The 23891-nt window shown below is 57.0% G+C and overlaps 1 protein-coding gene across 1 annotated transcript; it reads left to right on the top strand.

Annotated features, from left to right (window-relative positions):
* The first annotated feature begins 2809 nt into the window (after positions 1–2809).
* CDC42EP4 (CDC42 effector protein 4) lies at positions 2810–22873 on the top strand. Its single transcript, XM_087826334.1, has 2 exons — positions 2810–2902; positions 20166–22873. Exon 2 carries the CDS (start codon positions 20271–20273, stop codon positions 21327–21329), a length of 1059 nt encoding a protein of 352 aa, XP_087682460.1. The 5' UTR covers positions 2810–2902; positions 20166–20270; the 3' UTR covers positions 21330–22873.
* The last annotated feature ends 1018 nt before the right edge of the window (positions 22874–23891 follow it).

Here is a 23891-nt window from a genome sequence, read left to right as displayed (position 1 = left end):
CCTGGATTGAAGCCCAGGATTGTCTGACCCTGGGGCCTGTGTTCCTAATCCCGATATTTGGGCCCTTGGAGCACCAAGAGTAGGCCTCTGCTGAGAGGCAATCTTGGGCTCTTCAGCTTGTCATGATGGGGTACTGGTGGGGAAAGCTCTGGGCTTCAGAAATCTGGGGACCACAGAGATGTGTGACCCTGTAGACGGCCCAGCGAGCTCATTGAGGGGGGTTACCAAACAGAGCTCAGCTTGGGGCTAGGGTTGCAAGAAGTAAAGGGGAGGCCTGTGGGGCTTGGGACACTGCTCATTCATTCATCTAGCCAACATTCCATGTGCCAAGCCACATAGAGACTGAAATACCAACCGGACACCTCCCTGTCTCCAAAGAGCCATGGGGGGACCTGCTGTTTTATTCTCTAGGCGCACTGGCTGCCCCAGAGCCCTGATGCGTGTTAACTCCCTCAGAAGAGGGTTCATGGCTGGGAGCCTGGCTGGGGCTTTTCTCCACAGTGGTGGGGGCTCTTGTCCTGAGCTCCAGGTCGGGTATCCTGGGGTTTTTCCCAGCCTGCTCAGCAGAGGTTGCCCTGCTGAAGAAAGGGCTCCAGGTGGTTCCCAAGAACAGGGAACCGAGGAGTGAAAGAGCCTCTGCCCAGCCGGGTGGCAGTGAATGGCCCAGGGTGGGCAGGGCCTCAAGTCACCAAGGCTCCACTCCTGTGCTAACATCAGGCCCCGGAGACACCCCAAGGTGTCCATCCAGGACTGTATCTGACAACCTCAGTAGAGGAAAAGGTTGGGGGGAGGGGGGCTCAGGATAGAGATGGGACATCATACAGCACTTGTGTGGTGGGAAGGAGCCTTGGAGATTAGCTTATTTCAGAAAATGAAATGACCTGCCAAGAGTCATACTTTATGGCAAACACCAGACTAGAATGAGTGGGGCCTCCAACTTTTCTATAAGGAAACAGGATTAACCAACGTAATGGATCCTAGTAGGTCTGGGGCAAAATAATGCGAGCTACAGTGCCCAGTGCCCAATGCTAACAAACACTGGGAGGTGTCAGGCCAGTGCAGTTGTAAGGATCACAATCACGTGTGCCCAAGTCCCAAGGGCAGGCCCCAGCACCTGGGACAGGCAGAGACTTGTGCCCAGGCCTAAGGGCTTAGAGGTCAAATTACACTGAAGGTGCAGTTAAGACCTGAAATCCCTCTCCAGAGTCAGGGGCTTAGTAGAGCTTGCCAGAAATTTCAACGTAGGTATTCAAGCTTCAAGTTTTTTTATTTTGTTAATTTCCTCTAATTATCAAGAGAGAGCTCTAGTCTGAAAGGTTGGAGCAGAACTTCGCCTCAGCGGATACACAGGAGGAAAAGGCCACCCAAAATTCACAGGTCTGGGATTCCAAATACCAGAGAAAATTAGCACTTTCTTCCCATCACGCCTCCCACCAGGGTACTATCAGTGCAGCCCGGAGCAGTGTCTAGAAGCATCTGAGCTCCTCCCCGGTACAGCCTGTGTCCACTGTGGGCCTCCTGAGGGCAGGATTGGTCTTGATTCAACCCCAGGCAAACCTCAGTGAGTGTTAAATGTTCCCGGAAGGAGCCTCAGAGGCAGAGCACTAATTTCCAGAAGGGGCAGAAGCCGCACAAAGAGACGGAAGAACTTTGTCCCGTGGGTATGCTTAACTGATATGTAATCTAGCTGGGACGGCCAACCTCGGACACCTGCGAAAAAGACAGATTACCGCCAGCTAGCCCTAAAGATTTGTTTTAAATGGAGGGAAAGAGAACGGGGACTTTTCTTGTGACAGATAAGACTTGAGCTGCAGGGGACCTGGGACTGGAGACTGGGGAAGGGGGAGGTGGGGGAGGGTTTACAACTAGCAGCAATGAGGGGAAAGTACCAGCGGAAAGGGGCCCACTGAGTGTCCCATCCAAGGCCACGTTGGTAGGGGGAAGCCTGCAGCCTCCCCTACCTCCACCCTCCTTCCTTGAAAACCCAGCTGAGGGAGCGGCTAACAGCAAGGGAACTGGGACGCTGTGCTGTGTCCACTCTCCTGTGGACTATTCCACGGCCGGCCTTGGTCAGTGGTTATCATCTACAAATAGAGGCTATTTCTCTAAAAGCCAAACCCAAGGCCTGCTGCTCATGGGATGCAGGCTCCGAGGCTCAGGAGTTCGTCCCCCTACGTTTCACTGGGAGCAGGATTTAGCCTCCGCAGATAATCCGGCGAAGGGCACAGTCGGACAGGCTGGACGATCCAAGGCAGGTCCCCTGCCACGACCTCCTCTCACCCCGTCCCAGGCTGGCCTGGGGCCGGGTCCTCCCGCCCCCCTCCTTTCCAGTGTGTCGGGGATGGGATCCAGCATGGAGACGGCGCCGACCCTCGCCTGCGGCTCCCATCTCCCGTCGGTCCTGGGTCCGAGCAAGGGGCGGGGGGATATTGGTGTCTGGTCACTGTTCCGAAAGAGAAGAGCCTCAGGAGTACCTCGTGTTGGGCTCCCCGGGGAGAGTCGCGCTCCAGGCCCCAGGGGCCCCAGGGCTCCGGCTGGTGCGGGGTCCAGGAGCGCAGCCACGCGGGGGCGCCCCGGAGCACCCCCGGGGTCGTGGCTCAGGCTGCCCCACCTGGAGCCCCGCAAGTCCAGAGCTCACAGATTTGAACCGCGGAGGCCGAGCGGCCGGACTGAGGTTCCCAACGGTCATTGGCTGGGGCGGCGCAGTGACGTCAGCGTGGAGGGGGGTGGGGAGGGGCGGAGCCGGGGAGGGGAGTGTCCCCACCCCTCCAGCCCGGGAGCCGGAGAGCGAGGGAAACAGACGCGGGCGCGGACAGGGGCCGCCTGCCCCGGCGCCGCGCCGAGCCCACCCAGCCCACAGCGCAGCGGAGCGCGCCGCGCGCTCGCGTCTCTGGGGACCCAGGTAGGCGACTGCGACAGGCACCGCGCCCTGCGAGGTCCTGGGGGGCTCGAGCCCTCCTCGCGGGGAGAAAGGATTGAAAAAGCCGCGATAGGGGCGGTGGGGCGGGAACGAGGGCACCGAACCTCACTCCTCCGAGCCGCTGCTTCTCTCCGCGCCGGCCCGCGGGGGGCACGGCGGGGGCCGGGAGCCACACACCCCGCGCCCCGGCGGAGCGGGGTTTGGGGAGGAGAGGCTGGCCGAGAGCCGGGCGAAGCCTCGCTTCGACTCGCTTTCCTCTCCGCAGATTGGGGCTCTCCTGCCGGGCCAGAGCGCTGCTGGGGTGGGGGTGGCGCTGAGGGTGCGGTGGGGTGGGGGGCTCGCGCTCTCAGGTCCACCCCTTTCCCGGGAGCGGGGTGTGTGTCGCCACTAGCGTCGGAGGCGCGCAGCCCGCGGTCTCCCCGAAGGGGGCGTGTGTGCGCACGGAGTTCTCCATGAATAAAAAGCCGGATTACCTGTCGTGGCGAAGGCGTGGACACGCGCTCTCACTCGTATTCACACTGCAACACACGCCACCCTGTGTCACCCGGCCGGGGGGGGGGGGGGAAGAGGCTGCCTGGAAGGGAATGGCCGGGGAAGCGCTCTCCGCCTCCCACCCCCGCCTCCTTCGCGACGAGCCCTTCCTTTCCCGCCCGGATCCCGCCCCGCCCGCCGCCTCGGGAACGCGGGAGGCCGAGTGGGGAGCGGCCGCGGCGGGGCAGGGCCGGGCCGGGCCGAGGGGCCGCCCTTGGGAACCTGGGGGGCGCCACGCGTGGGACCCGCGCGCCCGCAGCTCCCTGGGCAAAGCGCTCGTGGCGCGGCCGCGGGCACGGAGCGGGTGGTTAATGATTTAATCTCCCGCTTGGGGCGTCGGAGCTCCCACCCGCCGTTCTCTGGCTCCGCCCCCGCCCTGGAGCGCCCCCCTCCCCGCCGCGGGGGGCACAAAACTGTCCCCTGCCCCTGGTGCGCCCCCAGCGAGCTGTCCTGCGGTTTGGGCCGCCGCCGGTGGCCACCCCGGGCCCGGCGCAGGCGCGGGAGCCGGGAGCGGGGCTGAAGGCTGAGCCCGGCGGACTTCCTGGGAGAGGACCCAGCCCGACTGGGCTGCGCGGGAGCCGGGGGAGGGGTGCCCTCTGTCTGCTAACTCGAACCAGATTCCTTGTGTTTCCCGACGAGATACTGCAGCCCGAGCTTTGGAAGTTTTCTTTCTCTCCCTGGGAGAGTGGAGGGGAAACACAATGCTTTTTCTTTTCTTGTCGCCCCTTGCAATCTGACCGGCTCCCACGGCTCCCGGCGGCGTCGGCGGGGCCCATTCTTTGCCCTAGTGTCTGAGCGGTTGAATGGAGAAAGGGTCCCTGAGCTGTGAAGCCCCCCGCTCCTCTCTAGAGGGTTTGGGGTGCTGGGGGAGACTCTGCCCCTCACCCCCAGCAGCCATCTGGACCAGAGCAAGCTTCCCCCATCCAGCCAGCGTAAACAATGAGGGGCCCCTTGCAGGAGGGCCTCCAGCGGAGCAACTTTGCACACTCTGGGTTTCTAATAACTCCCCACGCCTCCGCCCCTTTCTGAGGCTGGGGTGGAGGAGGGGACCACCGGCTGGGTGGACTGAATTTTAAGAGAACAAAGAACAGGGCACAAAGGAAGGGGGAGCTCCGCTGTGGATTTCCCCCAAAAGGGGAGTTTGTGGGGCCAGGACCAGGCCTAGCCAGACCTCTCCGTGACCCCAGGGCTCCCGAAGCATTAAATGAGGCATCTGCAGGCCACTCGTGAGGCTCTGCCCTCTGGGGTAGTTAGGACCTTGCTGTGAGTGTGGGGGTGCCATGGTTCCAGCTTTCATCAGCTGCCCGGTGTGAGCAGCCATGTGACCAACAGAACAGAGTGGTTTATCTCCCCCAACTTGGACTTCACCTCTCCACTCCTTGAGGACAGCTGCTCCTTCCCACAATGGGGTTCAGGGAACCTTGGGAGGCACCCAAGCTTGTTATTTCTCCTTAGTTCCCCTGGTCTTCCTTGGGGTTCCTGGGAGGGGGCTGGTGTGATAAAATGAGCCTGCTCCCAGGAGGTGGCATTTTGGGGTGAGCCCCAGCCCCCCTGATATTTCTTTGAATTCTCAGGCCCCTGATCACTGGTGGCCCAAGTGCTCCTGTTATACTTTCTAGCTGAGGCCTCTCCTTTGAGCATTCCTTCCATCTCCTGGGATTTCTGCCCTTTTCCCCTCATTTCTCTCTTACACCCGTGCACTGATGCTGATGATCAGACAGACCCAACCAGGGAGATGCAAGCAGATGAGTCTTATCTACAAAATGGGGCAGAGTGGGGTCATGCAAAAGTTGACCTGGAAGGAGGATCTCAGACCCTTCTTTACAAGTCAGGTGCTTTCCCAGAAGAGCCTGGGGTTGGCTGTGGTTCAGGGAGTCCAACCACCTGCACCTTTGGAGTGGTTGATGGATTTGTGTGGCCAGGACAGGCTGTGCCTAGGTGTGGCAGGCAAGGTGTTAGCAGTCTCAATCTCTACCCCCCCTCCTTCTCTGGTATGGGTTGGCTGCGACTGGAGGGCTCCGCTCAGAGGCCAGAGCACCCAGGATTGCTGTTGAGCAGTGACTCCAGCCTCCTTGGGCAGGACGTTCCACTGGCTCAGAGGAGCTTGTCCCTGTGGGGGAGGGAGGAGTCTGTCCCTTGGAGGAACAGGATCTGGGTTGATGCCAGAGATAAGGCTTGGGGGCGGAGGGAGCAGGGTTGAGCAACCTTGCCCTGGAAGCTGAGAGCTGACCCCGGCTCAGGACTTCTGACCTGTGGACCGGAAGGCTTTTCTCTGACCTCAGGAAAAGAACCGAACCCTGGAGTTCCTGGCAGAAGGTCCTGAGGCCAGCTCCAGCCAGGACTTGGGTGCTCTAGGGAGGGGAGGCCCAGGCCCTCTCCGCACAGGGACTCATGTGTGTAACTGGATGTGGCCTTCTCTGCTTGCCATGCACTGTGAAGGAAGCTTAGCCATTAGCCTCCCGCATTCCCACTTGCTGTGTCCCCAAAGCGCCCCATCTTTCGGAGCTTTGGGCCTCCTTCCAGTAACATGCATTGGAGACTCCCCCAGGCACTGCCAGCTTGCAGCTTGGGGCTCCAGGCCAGGGTGGCAGCTCTGGCTTCCAGAGCCCTCCTGTGCTGGGAATAGGGGCACTGGGGGTCTCCACTTAGCCTCCTTAGAGGAGTAAGGGTCTTCCTTGTGGGCCAGGTGAGGGCATTATGGGGCATGTTCATGAAGGAAGGCTTAACTTTCTTACCCAGCTCTGGCATTCCCATCCCCCCTTTTTTTTTTCTTTTGGTTTTTTTTACCCCAGCGACCGAGGCCATCTGAAAAGCAATAGTTCCAGGACAAGAGAGATCCCTGGCTTGTACTCAGGGACAGCCTCTGCCTGGGCCACTGGGGGGGCAGGTGGGGGCAGCCTCTAGCCTCCCTGGGATAGTCTGGGTGTTCCTTATACCTGTGGCCATGCAACCTTGTGGCAGCTGAACTTGGGCTGCAGGCTTCAGCTTCAGAGCTCCCCAGTGTGACCACAAAGCCAGGCTCCGTTTCAGCCCTGTTCCCTGCCCCTCCTTGCCCTTTGCCCTCAGGTTCCCACTCAGTGCATCCCTTCTGGGCCCTGAAGCATCCAAAGGGGACTGGTGCTCCCCTGCTTCTCGCTGGGGTTTACGGCTCAATCAAATAATGGGAATAGAGAGACTGAGAGCACAAAGAACCTCCTTAGGGATGGCAGTAGAATTTACAGGCACCTCTAATGAGAATCTGGTTAGGCCCAAAGCACCAGATGGGGGGGTTGATCATGCTGAGGTTTTGTGCATTATTTGCTGCTGGTAGCACCCGGGGCCCCCCAATCCTCAAGTTTCTCCTCACCTCTGCCTCATTTACCCCGTTCAAACTGAAGTCAGACAGGAAGCCCTGCCTGGGAGAAGCCAGGCTTCTTGGTCCTGCACCATGGAAGGTGAAAAGTGAAGCCGCGGGGAGGGAAGCCAGAGGGGGCCCCCCTGCTGGGGACCACAGCCTGCACCTGGGCTTCGGAAGCTCGGAACAGCCCCACCCCCTTCCCACCACAGTTCATCCTGGGGACCCCCACGGACTTGGAAAGGGGTCAGCCCTGGAGCCCGTGGCTTAAGTGTTCCTCAGACAACACTGGAGGTGTGTGTCAGAGCATAGCAAACACACAAGAGTGCTCACCCCTTGTCCATGGACGTGCTAAGGGTTTTACATACAATAAGGCTAAGACATAATGTTATCAATCACTTTGAAAGCTAATGAGAAAACTGAGGCACAAGGAACTACTTTTCTAACGTGGCCGAGCCAGCTGGCGTATCTCGGGGAGCCTGCTCTTCACTCCCCCACCCACCCACCCCACAATATGCTCTGGCAGGATCAAGACCCCAGATTTGCAGGCCAGCTCTGGAGTGAGTCCAGATCACCCAGCTCCCTCTGGGGACCCCAGAGTGTCCTTTCAGTCCCCACTCAGCTGAGCACTCTTATCTCAGGAGGAGCAAGCGAAACCAAACCAGGCCCCGCAGATCTGATTTCAAGCCCAGCCGCTTCCTTCTGAGGCCCCAGGCAGGAGGGGGAGCGGGGGCCACTCCCAGATGAGGGAGACCTGGCTGCCCGGGGGAGGGGGGCACGTCTCCAGGAAGAACCCTGTAAACATGCGAAGCTACAAATGTCCTTGAGTCACTGGCTCCTCAGCGTCTTGACTCCTGATTTGTCGTTTCCTGTCACTCCCAGTCGGGGCTCACTCCTCTCTGTTCCGTTCCCTTCCCTTCCCTTCCCTTCCGGAGCCAACTCCCAGATGGTGGGGAGGGGGCCTGTCTCCTTCCCCCTCCTGCTGCCTTCCTTCCCCGGGCCCACAGCCCCGGCTCTGGGATGAGAAGGGAGGCGGACGTGGGGCCAAAGATGAAGAAACAGTGGCGAGAGTGGCCCATTCCTGGCCCGGGAGGGGCAGGGATTTCCGGGGGGGGGGGGGCAGTGTCTATATTTCCCAGGATTTGTCTGTACTTTCCCTGGAATGGTGGGGAATGGGGTGACCAGACTAGAGAGACTTTAACCTGAAATTCAGTGCAGAACTGTGCATCCGGTGGGTGTTAGTGCAGCCTGCCCCCTCCCCCGGGCAGCCAGGTGCAACCATCGGACCTCAGAGGCCTGGGCCCACAGTGCTTGTGACCCTCCCGATACCCCGATACCGAAAAAGTAGGAAAGGCCCAGGGTTCAGCCAGGCTGACCTGGCCGCCTCCCCGCTCTGCCCTTAGCAGCAGGGGGCCTGGGCAAATCACTTAACCCTAAGCCGCAGGTTCCTTATGCGACTGCATGGGATTGTTTGGAAGAATAGAGAAGATAAAGTTTTGAGATAAAGTCTTTTGAATGCCAAGACAGTGTATGACTTGTGAATTTTTTAAAAGGCAGTTTAATCAAAATAAAGCGTGGTAAACGCTCAGTGACTTAGTTCCGTTTCTGGTACTTCCTCCCTGCCCCGTGGGGCAGGCGCAGGGGAGGGCGTGTCCTCCTGGGGTTCGTGGGGGGGGGGTCCTGGGTGCCGATTCCCAGAGAAGGGCTTGGCAGCTACCGGAGCCCACACTGGGCCATGTCACTCCACGGCTCTCGTTCCACATTGTAAAGACCAGACGCAGGGGAGATGAATTTTAATGTGTTGTTTAACCTAGTGCATCCAAAGTGTTGTCATTTCACCGTGTAATCAGAAAAACATCAATAATATATGTGACATTATCTCTTAACACAAAGGCTTTGAAATCCATTGTATTTTTGACACCCATAGCTCATCTCAGTTTGGATGCTCAATTTCATTACTGTCAGAATTTGGAGTTCGTGAAATGTACCGTTCAAAAAGTAGATTCACATACTCAAGTCGTTTTAAAGCATCCTTAGGATTTCCATTTACCAAATCAAGCATCAGTTTTTACATTTAAAATAAAGTTAAATTAAATTAAAAATTGAGTTCCTTGGTCTCACTAGCTACGCTTCAAGTACCCAACAGCCCCATGCGGCTCCTGGCGACTGTCCTGAAGACGGGTTTAGGTTATTGCTGCAAATCCTGGGGCCTCTAGAGATGTTTTCAGTCAGTGGCATTATTCAACATTGTATTGGCAGTTGTCACAAATATAACAATTTAGCATGAGGAGTGGAGGAGGCAGAGTTATTATTAGTTGCAGAGGATGGGAAGCCCAGAAGAGTCCATCATAAAGTTGATTAGAGCCCTGGCTCAGTTGGTTGGAGTGTTGTCCGGTGCACCAAAAGGTCACGGGTTCGATTCCCGGTCAGGGCACATACCCAGGCTGTGGCTTGAATCCCCGGTCAGGGTGCATGTGGGAGGCAACTGATTGATGTTTTCTCTCTCATGGATGTTTCTCTCTATTCCTCTCCCTTCCCCTCTCTCTCTAAAATCAATAAAAACATATCCTTGGGTGAAGATTAAAGAAAATAAAGTTGAGTAGAGTGTATACGATAGTATAAGTTTAGTAAGGTGGCCATTAAATAGGTATATTTAAAAAATAAGCTATGGGGAGGTTGCAGAGCCCATTCACAACAAGAGACCATAGAATAACCTGCAATAAACATGTAAAGAAAAGTTTAAGACTCGAAGGAGGAAAAACCAGAGTTTAATGGAGAATGTCTGAAAGGATGGATGTGAAGACTTGATGTTGTGATAAAGCTGTTTCTTCCCAATTTAATTTATTGCTTCCTTTCGATTCCAATGTAATCCCATCAGGATTTCTTTTGGAACTTAATAAAAATGTTTCCAAAGTCCATCTGGAAGACTAGCTACATTAGCAAAGCCAAGAAAATTTTAGAAAAACGTTACAGGTGGGATATTACCCTACTAGATACTCTTTTACAGAGAGGCAGTGCAGACCTGGTAGAGGAGTGAACAGAAAAGGGAGCCTGGAATAGGCCCATGCGTGGATCTGTCTTACATAAAGAATTTTACATCTGATGAAGGTAGCACTTGATGCTGAACTCATATGACAATTCCCTAAAGAATCGGTAACATTACTTGTTATGTTTTAATTTTTAATTTTCTATTTTAAATGACCCACAATTTTACAAGCCACAGGCATCTCTAGTTTGGTATATTTCCTTCTAGATTTTTTTTCCTATGAGTAGTTCTTAATTTCCTGATAGTTTTAGAAGTGAATATTTTCATAAACTTGGGAGTTGGGAATGTCTTAGCTTCAAGATACTAAAGCTAGAAACCATAAAACAGACTTGACCAATAAAAATTAATAAGCACTTTCTGGGAAGGAAAACAGCCAAATCCCTATATGGGGGGGGGGGGGATAAATTTGCAGCATCTTTGCAAAATATCATGGTCAAAAATTGAAATAGCTTGCCATGGCCAGTGTGGCTCAGTTGGTTGAGCACCATCCCTTGCGCCGGAAGTTTTCGCGTTTGATTTCCAGTCAGGGCACATACCCAGGTCTCAGGGTTCAATTCCCCGATTGGGAGGAACCGATCTATGTATCTCTCTCACATCAGTCTTTCGGTCTCTCAAATCAATTTTAAAAAATTGAAATCGTTTTAATATTTTAAAGAGTCATACAAATCCATTGGAAAAGGTGAAGCCCCCTCCTATAGAAAAGGGGGTAATAGGCTTTAACCAGCAGTTCACAAGAGAAAGGATACAGCGGCCAATAATATAAATTTTAAAATGCTCATCACCCTCATTAGTAAGCAAAGAAATGCAAATTACAAGTGAAGGTGGCAGTGGCTGTGTTGTGTTTTAAATTCCATCATCCCACGCTGGGGAGACTGGAACTTGGTCGGACCTTCTGGAGAACAGGTTCACAGGAAGAAAGAAATGTCATTTGCTCGCTTGGAAGGATGCATCCTCCGGAAACAGTAAAGGACTTGAGCAGACTGAACTGGAAGGATATTTGTTACAGAGTTCAAACAAAACGGAAACAACCTAGCATTCATCCGAGGCCCACTGGATGTAGAATTTAAGCCATTCGGATTTAATCTAAAATACTGAAACATGATTTACTAACATGTCCATATTTTCACCCAAATGTAAACAATGGCTGGCTTTATTTGTTCATCTGCAACGGAAAGCACTGCTTGTCCCATGAAAGGGGGAAATATCTACACTGGCACTCAGCAGAAGTATGGAGCAAGCCCCAGGGCAACTGACATTGCTAATAGGTACATTTTAAAAAGTAAAGGGAGCCCCGGCCGGTGTGCTCTAAGGCCGGTGTTCTCAGTGGTTAGAGCGCCGGCACCCACGCGAAACGTCTCGGGTTCTGTTCCCTGTCGAGGGCGTGTACCTGGGTTGCAGGTTAGTCTCTGACCCCATCGGGGTCAGGGTGCATGTGGGAGGCAACCAATCGATGTATTTCTCTCTCTCTCCCTCCCTTCCACTCTCTAAAAATCAATGGAAAAGTATCCTCCCGTGAGGATTAGCAACAGAAAGAAAAGGTAAAGGGAAATAGGTGACAGTAACATTTTATTTAACCCATTGTAGTCCAGATATTGTCACCTTAACAGGTGATCGGTATAAAAATAGGACTGAGCTTTCTGCATTCTCTTTTTGGTTGTAAGACTTTGAAGTCCAGTGTGTACCCTCCGGCACACACCAGTTTGGAGTCGCCACGTTTCGAGGGCGCTTTAGCCGCTCGAGGCCGTGGCTGCCCTACTGGACAGCGCAGGGGCGAGTGATTTAACAGCCCCCAGAGAGGCAGCAGAAAGGGCAAGAGCTGAGAAGCCCTGGCCTGGGCTCGCTCTTTCTTCCCCGCGCAGTTCGCCCTCTGAGCCCTGCCTGAGAAGGGCCTAGAGCCCCATTACCTGGGCCCTTCCCGGCCCTCGCCCGCCCGCAGCGCTCCTCCCGGCAGGGAAGCCAGGGAAAGCGCTTCGGCTGCGGTGGGAAGCCCGCAGTGAAACCAGGGCCTCGTTCACTTTCCTTTTCTTCCAGGAAGAGGCACCAAAGCAGGGAATGTTTATTTATCTCCAGGAAATGGGACGTGCCTGAGAGCATGACTCGTGACTCGGTGGTGGCACCCTTGGGCCACTGGGCCTGGGCTGGATTGGCAGCAGGCAGGGAGGGTGGAGCGCGCCTAGAGCGCCCGGGCTGGGAGACTTTAGGGAGAGAGTTTGGGTTGGGGTTTTGGTCTCGGCAGCTGGAAGAACCAAGTAACGCAGCCTGGCAATTGGAGCGAGACGGGCATGGAAAACGCTTGGAAATGTGGCCTCGTGCTGGGCCGGCTCCTGTGTGGGGAAGCCCAAGATGCTGCTGCTTCAGGGCGCACCGCCCCCTCTCACCTCCCAGGGAATCAGAACTTCGGGAGGCTCCTCAGAGCAGGGAGCTGGAATGAATGCACTCCAGGCCAGGAGGAGCCCCTCCGAGCCATGCCTGGAGCACTCCCCCCCTCCACAGGCACATTCTCAACCATGGCCATTGAATAGGCCCGAGTGGGGGTGACCTCATACAAAAAAATCACGTGTTCCAAGGTCCGACAGAAGTGGGCTCAAATCACCGTTCAGTAACTGTGAGAGTGAGCGAGGGAAATCACCCCATCTGTGCCTCATTTTCCCTTCCTGTAAAATGGGCCCATGCATTTACGATGCCCCAGCACAGTGCCTGGCGTGCAGCTGCTTCTGCCCTTGGCTGGGTGGTCTGCAGTGGCTGGAGCACAGAGATGCTGGCTGGCCTGGTGTGACACCCCCCCCCCCCAGCCTTTCTCTTCTCTGCTCCCTGCAGCCATCAGAAGACCTGAGCTGAGGCTATAGAAGCCGCAGAAGCAGAATCTTCACCTGCCCAGGGTCTCGGACAGGATCCCACGGTGGGGTCACCGGTGTGGGAGGCTGGCCTCCAGCATAGAGCTTCAGTGCCCCTGGAAACTGGCCAGTCTCTGGGGTGGGGGTGGATTGTTATCTCCATCTCCGGCTCAGTTGAGGCGGCTCAAGCATCAGGAAGCAGCTGTTGTGGAGCGAATTCTTTTGGGGGTGTCCTAAGCTCCCTGTTTTCCTGACACCAGGTTATAGATTGCCCACTTTCTCCTTCCAGACAAGTTAGGATAAGATGAGAACCTAGTAAACATGTCCAGCTTGGGGGAAGGGGGGCAGGACTCTAGGGGAGAGAGAGAAAGAGGAGGTATCAGTGACCTTGACCCATTCGTACCCAGCCCTGACTCGGTGCCTGGATGGACCCCGAGAACTGGGTTGTTTTAAGCTGGTTCTGAAATGAGAGGACTTTTCCTTAAGCCTTTGATGCCCTGGGATTTTAAAATTATTATTACAATAGCACCACCCCATTAAAGGAATGCCTTTCTCAATAGCCTGTCGCCCCGTCCGCCCGCAGCCTGACACAGCTCCTGAGTTTCTCTGGTGCCCTTTAAGTCTCTGTTCACAAGCGCACATCTGCGTGGAGCTGTGATGGCTGCGTGTGAACAAGTGTTAGTTCTGCCTTGTCTCGTCCACTCGATGCTGTTGGGGGAACCGTTTTCCAGACCGCAGCGTGGTCTGCGTGGCCCCTTCAGCGCCTGCGTGGTCGCCTGGTGAGTTAATGGCTCGTAGAGTTCTCAGCGTTTCCCTTATCGTTGGAGACTGGGTTGTATCCAATCTTTTTGCTGTTATGACTATCTGTGTTTGTGACTTTACAAATTAGTTGACTGGGGTAGGTTTCCTGCTGAGTCACACTCATTTTAAAGCCCTTATTTAAAGAAATGGCCGTCGTTGTTGATGTCACAAGACCACCCCACCCTGGGATCGTTTTGACTTTGAGCAGTCCTTAGTCCAGGGTTGTGTCCCTCTAACTGCGATTATGGGCAAGGTGTGACAGGCACCAGCAGGTCTAGCCTGGTGCCTGCAGCGTGTCACCTCGGTGCTACCTGGGAAAGACCTTTAGGTGGGGAGGCAGGGGACCTGGGCTCCAGGGCCACCTGGTCCCTCCTTGGCTCCACGACCTTAGGCTCTCGCTGCTGCTCCGACAGCTGGGTAATCTCCAGGGTGTCCTCCGTCTCAGTGTCGGGACTGTAAAGTTGTAGGCATTGTGGGCACCTCACATGATGCAGTGGGTGCTGTCACTAACACCCCCAGGGGTGTGCAAGAAAGTCCACTGGGTGAGGGAAGGAAACACCAGAACGTCTGTGTATATTGTTTTAAAAAAGTAAAAAGGGGAAACGAAAACTTATTTATTGATGCATGAGTTGATAATAGACATGTATATAACCTATAAATATAAATGTATGTATATGTGTGTATATATGTATGAGTTACGTGTTCCATGGTTTTTATGTGCCGTGGCTATTTGTGCGGCTGGAGCCCTGGTGTGGGAATACAGTGCTGGCTTCAGGCCATGACCCAGGGCAAGTCCCTTAATTTAGTGTCTCCGTCTGCGAGAGTGTGGTCGCTCCACACCCAGGTATTTTAAGGAGACACTGACACAGATACATGGGAGTTAGGATAGTGATCGCTCATGTTCCCGTCCTGGGATTTATTTGTTTTATTTTTTTAACTGTGGCTGTTCGGGCTCAGGTGATTTTAAGAGAGGGCTTCTTTTACCTCCTGGTGCAAACAGACACTTTCAGCCTCAAGGACTTGTGGCAGAGCGTGTGGAGGATGGCACTAAAGCCAGCCAAAACCACAGCCCAGCCGCACGGAGGTGTCCCTCGGGTGAGATGCAGCCCTGTGTGTGGACCAGGGTGTCACAGCTCTCTCCGTTCACGTCCACCCATCAGCCCCCATCTGCTGTGGGAATAAACAGTCTTCTGGTGCCTTCCCCGGGACTAATCTTCGCAGGATAAGGCTGGTGAGCTTTCAGAAAGCCCCAGCTCTTCCTCCCTCTGGTGACAAGAGCCCAAGTCCCTAGCCTCTTAGGGTCGTGGCCTGTGTTACACCCAGTTTCTTGCACAACCCCCTCTTGTTCCAGCTGACAGACGTTATAGCAGAACGCCTCCCCCATTCTGGCAAAGTCAGCTTCTCGCTCATGGTGGCATGTTGGTGGCATCCCAGGGAGAAAGGTCCATGGCCCACCAGGTGAGACCCACCACTGGAAAAGGACACCGGGGGTCCCCTTCAGTTCTGTCCTTTCTCCCCTCCTGCATCTGGGCCCTCAGCAGCTCCTGGTGTCTCTACCTTCATGCCCTGAACGAGGCCCCCTCTGTCCAGCTCCTTAGTGGCACCCACATCTTGGCCCCCTTCCTCTTTGCCCGGAATTGCTGTTTCCCGACCTCTGCACCTCCAGTGCCAGCAGCCACGGGAACTTCCAAATACGAAGACTGGGTGACGTGCCCTCTTAGAAACTGCTACTGGTTGCCTTGTGCACCTGGAACAAACGCCATCTGCACGCCTACCTGGTCTTACAGAGAGGGCCCTGGGTCACCTGGGCCCTGGGTTTTCAGTCTATAACTCAAACTTCACAAGCTAGTTCCCACTTCTGAGCCTTTGCCTATGTTGTTCCTCCTGCTGGAATGTTCTTGACGATCCTGGTTCCTTCTGGTCGTTTGGCTCTCAGCCCCTTCATCAGAGTTGTCCCCAGCCTCACAACTCTTTCACCTTGTTTCCCTCTGGACAGTGAGGACTGAGAGGTACTGTTTTATTTGCCTGTTTACAGCCTGGCTCCCCACCCACCCACACTCACCCTGCAAGTGTGCCAGGAAGGCAGGGGTGTGGTCATCTCGTTTTCCCTGCTCTGTCTGCCAGGGCCCAGAGAGTATGGGGAAATTGGTGGGTATGCAGGAAGCCAATGAATGGGGGGGAGGGAGGGAGGGAGAGAGAGAGAGAGAGAGAGAGAGAAATGAGTGAAGCCTCTTGTAGTCACTCCGAGCCATGACTGAAGCCATGCCCAATGCCGCCTCCTGTCCAGCCCTGTTGCTTGGCACTGGTATCAGGTGGATGGTTAGAATATCTCCGGAACCTGTGCCGTGGCAGTGGGTGGTGTAGAAGCGTGTGTACTCTGTATGCCAGGGTGAGCTGCGGGTCAGCTGGAGAGGGGGAGGCCGCTTGGCTGCCCCAGGACGACTCGGGTCTGTATCCGGCTCGGGCCAGGCTGCCAGGGCCAGGCCACTGCCCGGGACTTTGTCCCGCTGACTGCCCAGTGGCTGCGGGGCTAGCTGATCTGGAAGGCCAGGGTGAGTCTCTGCAGTCCCAGGATCCGATTGGAGCCGAGGGTGTGGGTTGAACAGACCAACCAGGGCCCTGGACTTTGGTTGCTTCTGCCTTGAAGGAATGTTCTGTGGTCAGTGGGGCCAAGGGTAGAGGAATCTGGTTCCACCAGAGGCCGGAGAGTTGGGGAGCTGTGAGTGCTGCTCTGGTTTCCTACATTCTGCAAGGAAAGTGGGATGTGGTTTCCGGGGTGGGGTGGGGTGGGGTGAGGTAGGGGTGTCCCTCCCAGGACAGCCTCTGGGGAGTGGCTTGCCCTGTGCTCCAAAGCTATTTTAGCCACTTCCCCAGAGCTGAGTCACACGGCACTTAGCAACACCCCCTCCCAAAGCCACAGCTCCCTTGGCAGATCCCCTTCCGGGGAGAAGGGGGGGCACCTAGGCCTCCTGAACTGGCCCCAGGACTGGCCCGGCCACCTGCTTGTATTTGAACTCCACGTTCATCTTGCCCCCAGATCTTTCGGTTAGAGGCTTAGAGTGAAGATGTCACTCTGGGGCCTAAAACAACCATGTGAGTGAGTCCCACAAGCCCGCAAGCCGGGCCTGTCTAGTATGTCCTCTAACTCTAGGGTCCCAGAGGCCCAACCCCCACCCCCTCTCCGGGACTGTTGGGTCCTGCAGCCCCTCCTCACTGGGCCACGGGACAGGTAGGTGACCATTTAAGCCCCAACTCTCGGAACCTTTTCATGCTGGATGTTGAAGATAGTTTGGTTTTGCGAAATCCACAGAGCCTTGTGCCCACCCCCGGGGCGTGAGACCACAGGCAGCAGAGGGCACTGGCCAGACCTGTCTCTTATCTGCTTGGGGTATGGGGCTGTGCAGGGTCCCGGGGGTCCCGGGGCTGGTCTCGGGATTTCCCTGCTGGCCCCTGTCCCTCCGCTGCATAGCCCTGCCGTGAGGATGTGCCACACGGGGACCCTCCTGGCCTGTGGCCACGTGGCCAGGATATCCTATGCCTGTGGCTGGCCACAGGGGTCTGCATCATGCCCACTGAGCCCTGGGCAGCTGGGCCTGTGGTTTCCCTTTTTTTCTCTAACAGGCACTTAAGATCAGAAACCACAGGCTGGGAGTTGCTTACAGGGTCTGGGGATTCCAGCCGATACGTGACTTTGGACGTTATGTCACTGTTCCCACAATTCTGACGGTTTCCGTCCCCTCCCCGCCCCTCTCTCCCTCTCTCTTCATCTTTGTCTTCATCTTTGTTTATCTGCTTTATTTTCACCTGTGTTCTCACTTCCGGGCAGCGGTTCTTAACCCAAAGGAGATGGTGCCCCCCAGGGGGACACTTGGCATTTCTGGGCACATGTTGGTCGTCACAACTGGGGAAGCAGTGCTGCTGGCATCTAATGGGTAGAGGCCGGGGATGTTCGCATCGCGCCGCAAGCAGGACAGCCCCCGCCGCAGGGAACGGCCTGGATCTGCTCTGGGGCTGTGCTAGAACTCTCCCCGGAGAGCCAGGCTCCTCCTTTCTGTGGGCCCCGCCCCCCCCGAAGTGGGGAGGGCTGCTCGGCCGGTCATGGCCACGGGCTGGTGATGGTGATGCCACCTCCCATCACTTCCCGAAGGCCTGGGATGGAGGAGAGGGCGCTGGATGGGCAGCAGCAGTGAGGGGATGACCCCGAGGCCAGTGCTTTCCATGCGTCTGATTTAGGGGTCGGCACACGACGGCCCGCAGGCCAGATCTGGGGCCCGCCGCTCGTTCTGGTGAGTAGTTTCATTGGGACGCAGCCACACGCATTTGCTCACGTAGAGCCTGTCGCTGCTTCGTGACTGCAAAGGTGGTTTTGTAGCTGCGACAAGGACACTTTTAGCCACAAAGCCGAAATCTTGACTGTCCAGCCTTCTATAGAAAATGTTTGCCAATCCCTGGTCTAGCTGCTCCTGTCCGATTGTTTAGAAGTCAGATCCCAGGGCGTGGGCAGGAGGGGGGGTTCAGGTTAGAGTAGGAGAAGCTACTTTTCCTAGGGCTTGGTGGGAGGAGGGGAGTGAGGAGGGAGAGCCGCCCAACATAGTGGTCACCTCAAGGCCTTTCAAGGCAGTCCTCACCCGGCTCTGAGCCCAGCCCAGGTCACCCATGTGGCAGGGCTACCCTGGTGCCTGGCTCCCACCGTCCGCCCTGGAGAACTTTGCTGGAGTGATAAGCAGTGTGACTGCCTGGGACGGGGGGAATTACTGGTGGGGGAGCCATGAGACTGGTGTCAGCAGCTGGGCCAGGAGGAGAGCGTGGGATGGGGTTAGAGGACACAGAGAGGTCAGGCTGGGTGCCCTGGAGCCGGCTGTAGGCTGAAGTGAAGCCAGCGCTGTCCTTGGCCTTGAGAAGGCGAAAGGGAGAAACTAAGGGAGTGGGGAGGGGAGGAGGGAGGCCTTGGCTGTTCAGCCAGGTATTTGAGACCAGCTGTGCCGGGCACTGCCAGGTGGGATTCAGGGATGAGCAGACCTGTTAGAACCTTTTGGAAACTCCTATTGCAGGAGGAGATCACAGCCCAGCCACCAGGGGTGGGACACTATAACTGTGCCCGCTGGGACAGGGGACATCCAAAGTGCTGGGGGCGGGGAGGTGGCTGGCAGGATTCTACCTGGCTAAGAATGGTCTCCCAGAAGGAGTGGCATCTCTGCTGAGCCCTGAAGGATGCTGGATGAGCCAGGTGACAGAGTATTCCAGTGGGGGACTGCATGTGTCCAGTCCTGGAGCTGCAGAGAGAAGCTCACCGGCGGGGGGGGGGGGGGGGGCAGTGAGCGATGGCATTGGGTGGGCATGCAGCGACTGATCTCTGGACCAAGGGGTCTGCCCTGGGGAATCCGAGAAGGGTTTGTTTTAGCTAAAAGGTAAAGAATAGACTAGAAAGGGGCACAGGGGGAGCAGGGTTGATGTGAGGGGCCAGGTAGGATGTGGTAGCCTAGCTTGGGGGCAGTAGTGGGGGTGGAGGGGGCTGTAAGGATGAAATGTGGGTGAGCACCCACGGGTTGAGCTTTGTATCGGGAAGGATGGGCCTGCAATGAGGGTGCTATTGAGAGCTGTGCTGTTTGCAGGACTGGTGACCCGGCACCACCCCTCACCCACCCCGCTTTGTGAAATCCCTGCAGCCATCTCTCCCCACCCTGCTCAGCCCTATGCTGTTGGGTTTAGCATTGGGGGCAGGTCCCTGCTGAGGGAAAGGGGCTGGTTTGGGTCCAACACTGAACTTGAACGTGACCCTTGCCAGGAGCTGCGTGGGTGGTGCCTCATGCTTTCAGATGGCCCTTTGCCATCTTTGGTTCAGGTTAATCACCTGAGGTTCCGCAGATCCCGGGGAGCTGGGTCATCTAAGGTCTAGTCCCTCCCTCCTTGCATCCCTAGTGATTAAAGAAATGGAGGGAGAGTCTTCTGGTCTTGATCTCCCCAATGGACGAAGGGTGGATCCTTGACAAAGAGCTTGGGGCCCCATGGTAGAGACATCACAGGCGGGATCCTCACTTAAGAGACGCCTGACAAGGACTGGAGGCTGGGGAGCTGGTTCTGGGAATCCCAGCAGCCCCACCCCAATTCTGATTCAGAAAGTGAGCTGGGACGCCCACATACGTTGAGGTGCCAGGCGGCATCTCCCTGGGGCCTGTCCTGTCTTCTCCCTCCTCTGAAGACTGTGACTCAGGTTGAAGTGTCCACTGATTTCACAGAGATTGAGGTCAGACAGCAGGAAGAACTTGCAGCATGTCTCCAGACTAGCTGTTCAGAGGAGCCAAGTCCTGGGCTCGGTCTCTTTCCTGCACAGCTTTGTCCAGTCGCCTGCGCACCTCCACACACTTAAATGTGGCCCCGTTTGCTCCAGCAGCATCCTGGTTGGGAGGGGTGTGGCCAGTGGGGAGACGTTACTGTCCTTCAGAAGAAAAGATCTCTTTCTCTCTCAAGTTTCAGGGACTGTGTGTGGCTCCTTGAACTCCAAACAGATTTGCAAAAAGCACTCCCCTAACCTGGGAACCTGTGGGTGAAGAGGGCGGGGTTATAAAATTGATTGCTGGCTCACGTCAGATTATTTCATTTGGGTGGGAGCCGGGGCTTGAATAACAGCCCACAGGCAGATGGGCTTTTGTGCTCTGAGGCCGCCCGGGTTAACCCTGTCCTGCTCTTCTCTCCTTGCAGCCCTGTGAGCTCTTCCTTGTCGCCCCCTCCACCTGCCGGCCTTCACATCTGACTCCAGCCCTGTCTGCCACCTCCGAGGCCCTGCCTCCCTCCCCGTCGGGCACCATGCCCATCCTCAAGCAGCTGGTGTCCAGCTCGGTGCACTCCAAGCGCCGTTCCCGCGTGGACCTCACGGCCGAGATGATCAGCGCCCCGCTGGGCGACTTCCGCCACACCATGCACGTGGGCCGAGCGGGAGACGCCTTTGGGGACACCTCCTTCCTCAACAGCAAGGCCGGTGAGCTAGACGGCGAGTCCCTGGATGAGCAGGCGGCCACCTCGTCCTCCAAACGCAGCCTCCTGTCCCGGAAGTTCCGCGGCAGCAAGCGGTCGCAGTCGGTGACCAGGGGGGACCGGGAGCAGAGGGACATGCTGGGCTCCCTGCGGGACTCGGCCCTGTTTGTCAAGAACGCCATGTCCCTGCCCCAGCTGAACGAGAAGGAGGCCGCGGAGAAGGGCTCCGGCAAGCTGCCCAAGAGCCTGTCGTCCAGCCCGGTGAAGAAGGCGAGTGCCGGGGACGGGGACCAGGAGGCGGCCCATGTGGAGGGGGTGCCCCGGCGGAACGGGGCCGCCGCTCCCCACTCCCCTGACCCCCTCCTCGACGAGCAGGCCTTCGGGGACCTGACGGATCTGCCCGTCGTGCCCAAGGCCAGCTTTGGGATGAAGCACGCGGAGTCCATCATGTCCTTCCACATTGACCTGGGGCCCTCCATGCTGGGCGATGTCCTGAGCATCATGGACAAGGAGGAGTGGGAGCCTGAGGAAGAGAATGGCGGCTACCATGGCGACGAGGACCCGGGCAGTCTCCCCAAGGCCCCCCCTCCTGGGTCGGTGGCCTCCCTCCCGGCCAGGCAGGAAGGCAGAGCTGGCCGGGACTCGCCCCCGGTGGCCCGGGCTCCGCAGGACGAGGGGTGGGCTGCGGCCGCCCCCAGCCCCGGCTCCGCCCGCAGCATGGGCAGCCACACCACGCGGGACAGCAGCTCCCTGTCCAGCTGCACCTCGGGCGTCCTGGAGGAGCGCAGCCCTGCCTTCCGGGGGCCGGACAGGGCCCGGGCCGCTCTCCCCAGGCCGCCCGACCAGGAGCTCTCGTTCATGGATGAGGAAGACGAGGAGATCCGCGTGTGAGGCCGCGGGAGGCGCGCTCCGCGCTTGGCATAGCCTCCCCCCAGCCCGCCGCCACCCTCCCCTTCCCCGTCCCCGTCGGGCAGCCAGGAGCCTGGCTTCTGCCACCTCCCCTGGACCTCATGGACAAGGGGCATGGCCGAGCCCGGGACCCACGGAGGACTCGGGGAGCTGGCTGGGGCCCCCGGGTGCCTGACCACCGCGCGCCCTGGCCTCCCCGAGCCCTGCGGACGGCCGTGTTCTTACAGCAGAATCCAGCGCCTCCCTCCGCCTTGGCCTCAGCTGGGCGCCGGATGGCAGCCTGAGCTCCTGCCCCAGTGAGGTCAGCGCAGGGGCGGCCTTGGTGCCAGGCGCCGGGGCCAAGGACAGCAGCGCTCCGTCCCTGTCCTGGAATCACTGACCCAGCAGTGACTTCCCCCGGTAAATGTGTGTCACCGGAGGAATGGGAGGGCACGTGTGCCGGCCCCTCCCTCCCCGGCCCGGCTTCCACACGGGAAGCCAGGAGCCCCTCGGAGTAAAGCTGGACCGAACGTGGACACTGGACACGGCCCCTCCCGGGGGGAGAGGACGGGAGTGGGGAGTGGGAGGGAGGCCCCTGGGCTTCTTGAACTCTTCGGAGGGGCCCTGGCCGGATGACACTAGGAACAGACTGTAGCAGCCGCTCAGCCCGGGTTCGTTCGTTCTCAGTATGTTTAAATCGGTCTAGAGCAGTGTCAGGAACAGCATTAGTCGATCCGCCACCAGAGGGAACATCGACTCCATTTAGACACCTTTATACTAAGTGCTTCCAGACTTTATTTAGAATTGTATGGGGTGGGTATGTGCGTCTGTCCCCCCTCCACCCATAACTATTACCAGCTGAAGGCGTCCCGTGTAGAATATTTCTGAAAAGTGACTTTTTAAAGTAATATATCATTCCTATGGGGGATAAAAGTTTTTTTTGGGACTGAGTTATTCCCTCACTCCCCCCCCCCCCCACTTCCTTTCCCAGGCCTCTCTGCCAGCTCGGCCCACTCCCTGGCTTCTGAGGCAAGGGCCCTGAGGGCGTAGGTACAGGGTTGCCAGATTTAACAACAAGACAAAAGGGTAATTTCTCCGTATAAGTATGTCCCCGTGTCACACGTGGAGCATACCTGTATTAAAAAGTTACTTGTCCTTCTGAAATTCAAATTCCGACTATGGCCGCTGACCCTGCCCACGGGGATTGCGTAGGAGCCTGAGTGAGCCCCAGCGTGAACTGACGGTCGCTCTTCTGTCCTGGGAACGGGCTGACCCACCTCCTGTCCTCCTGCCGCCCGTGGGGTGGGGCTGGCGACCTCGGATCCAGCCAGGGCGGTGGGCGTGGCCAAGCCCGCCTCCCACTTTCTGCCAGATCCTGACTCAGACACTAACTTAGTTCCTGAGCCGAGCACCCCGTGGGTGCTCGGTTTCCAGTAGCTGCCCTTGAAACCCATCCAGACGGCGGTCGGCTCCAGATTCTGAACTGTATATTTTTTTCATGAAATTGTTAAAATGACGAGGCAACATTAAAAAAGCCCTATAGCGTGTCTGGTGTTCATCTCTGCTTCTGGGAAGGGTTGTTTCAGGATGTGGGTGGGGCGGGGTGAGGGTGCCCCATCGGGGGCCTGAGGTGGCTTCCCTCGGTCCCTTTGGGGCTCTGGGAGTTTGATGTCCCAGCTGCCACTTAGCTGCTTGTGCCACATTGTCCTCACCTGTTACGTGGGGATCCTGCTGCCCCCTCAGGGCTGGGCTGCAGACACAGTCCCTGGCATGGTATTTGCAAAGTTGTTATTAACGGAGGGAGGCTGTGCTCTCGCAAGCCCCAGGTGCCCACGATGCGCGTGGGATGTTTCGCCACCAGGACACAGCAAGTGCCTTTTACCATTTGACCTGGAAAATCAGCTTACAGGCGGTGGCATGTTCTTGTTCAGCCTTGCGGCCCAGTGAGGTAGACTCTGGTGTCCCCATTTTATGCGCAGAGAGGCCACGTGGCCACTTTCTCCAAATCACCAAGTAATAGAGTCAGAGCATGACTGGTTCAAAATGCTTTCGCCTCATCAAGGGTGCCTGGGAGTTCCATTACTCAGGAAAGTGAGGCCAGGGGTGTGTCTGCCCTGGGTGGGGACCTGGTGGCTTCCCCGCCCATCTCCTGCCTCACCACCTTCCCTTCCTAACGCCTACTTTGCCCTCGGCCGTGGCATCTTTGAGAAGGGGACATCAGCCAGGGCAGGGCCTGCTCTAGCTGAAGCCCCTCGCATGCCCTCCCATCCATATGGGGCCCAGCGAGGCTGAGTCCCTGGAAACCCTGCTCCTTTCCCCAGCATCGCAGAGAAATTTGGGCTGCACTCATAGTCATCCTGGGGAGCAATCAGGAGCGTAATTAAAATATTCCTCTGTCCCTGGACCGGCTCATTAAAGCAAATGAGGGGCGTAGCTAAGGCGAGTTAGGAATAGCTGGTGTGGTGGCCCCAGGGGAGCGGGGCACACATCCCCAGCCCAATAGGAGCCAAGGGCCCCTGGGGGCTGCAGTCTAGCTCTAGGTCATTGCACAGAAGAATGCAGAGT

Source organism: Miniopterus natalensis, chromosome 17 (genome assembly GCF_054644295.1).
Source record: "Miniopterus natalensis isolate mMinNat1 chromosome 17, mMinNat1.hap1, whole genome shotgun sequence".
In the NCBI taxonomy this organism is placed as follows: Eukaryota; Metazoa; Chordata; class Mammalia; order Chiroptera; family Miniopteridae; genus Miniopterus; species Miniopterus natalensis.
Note: the sequence above shows the minus strand (reverse complement) of the source record. Positions and strands in the feature narration are given on the sequence as shown.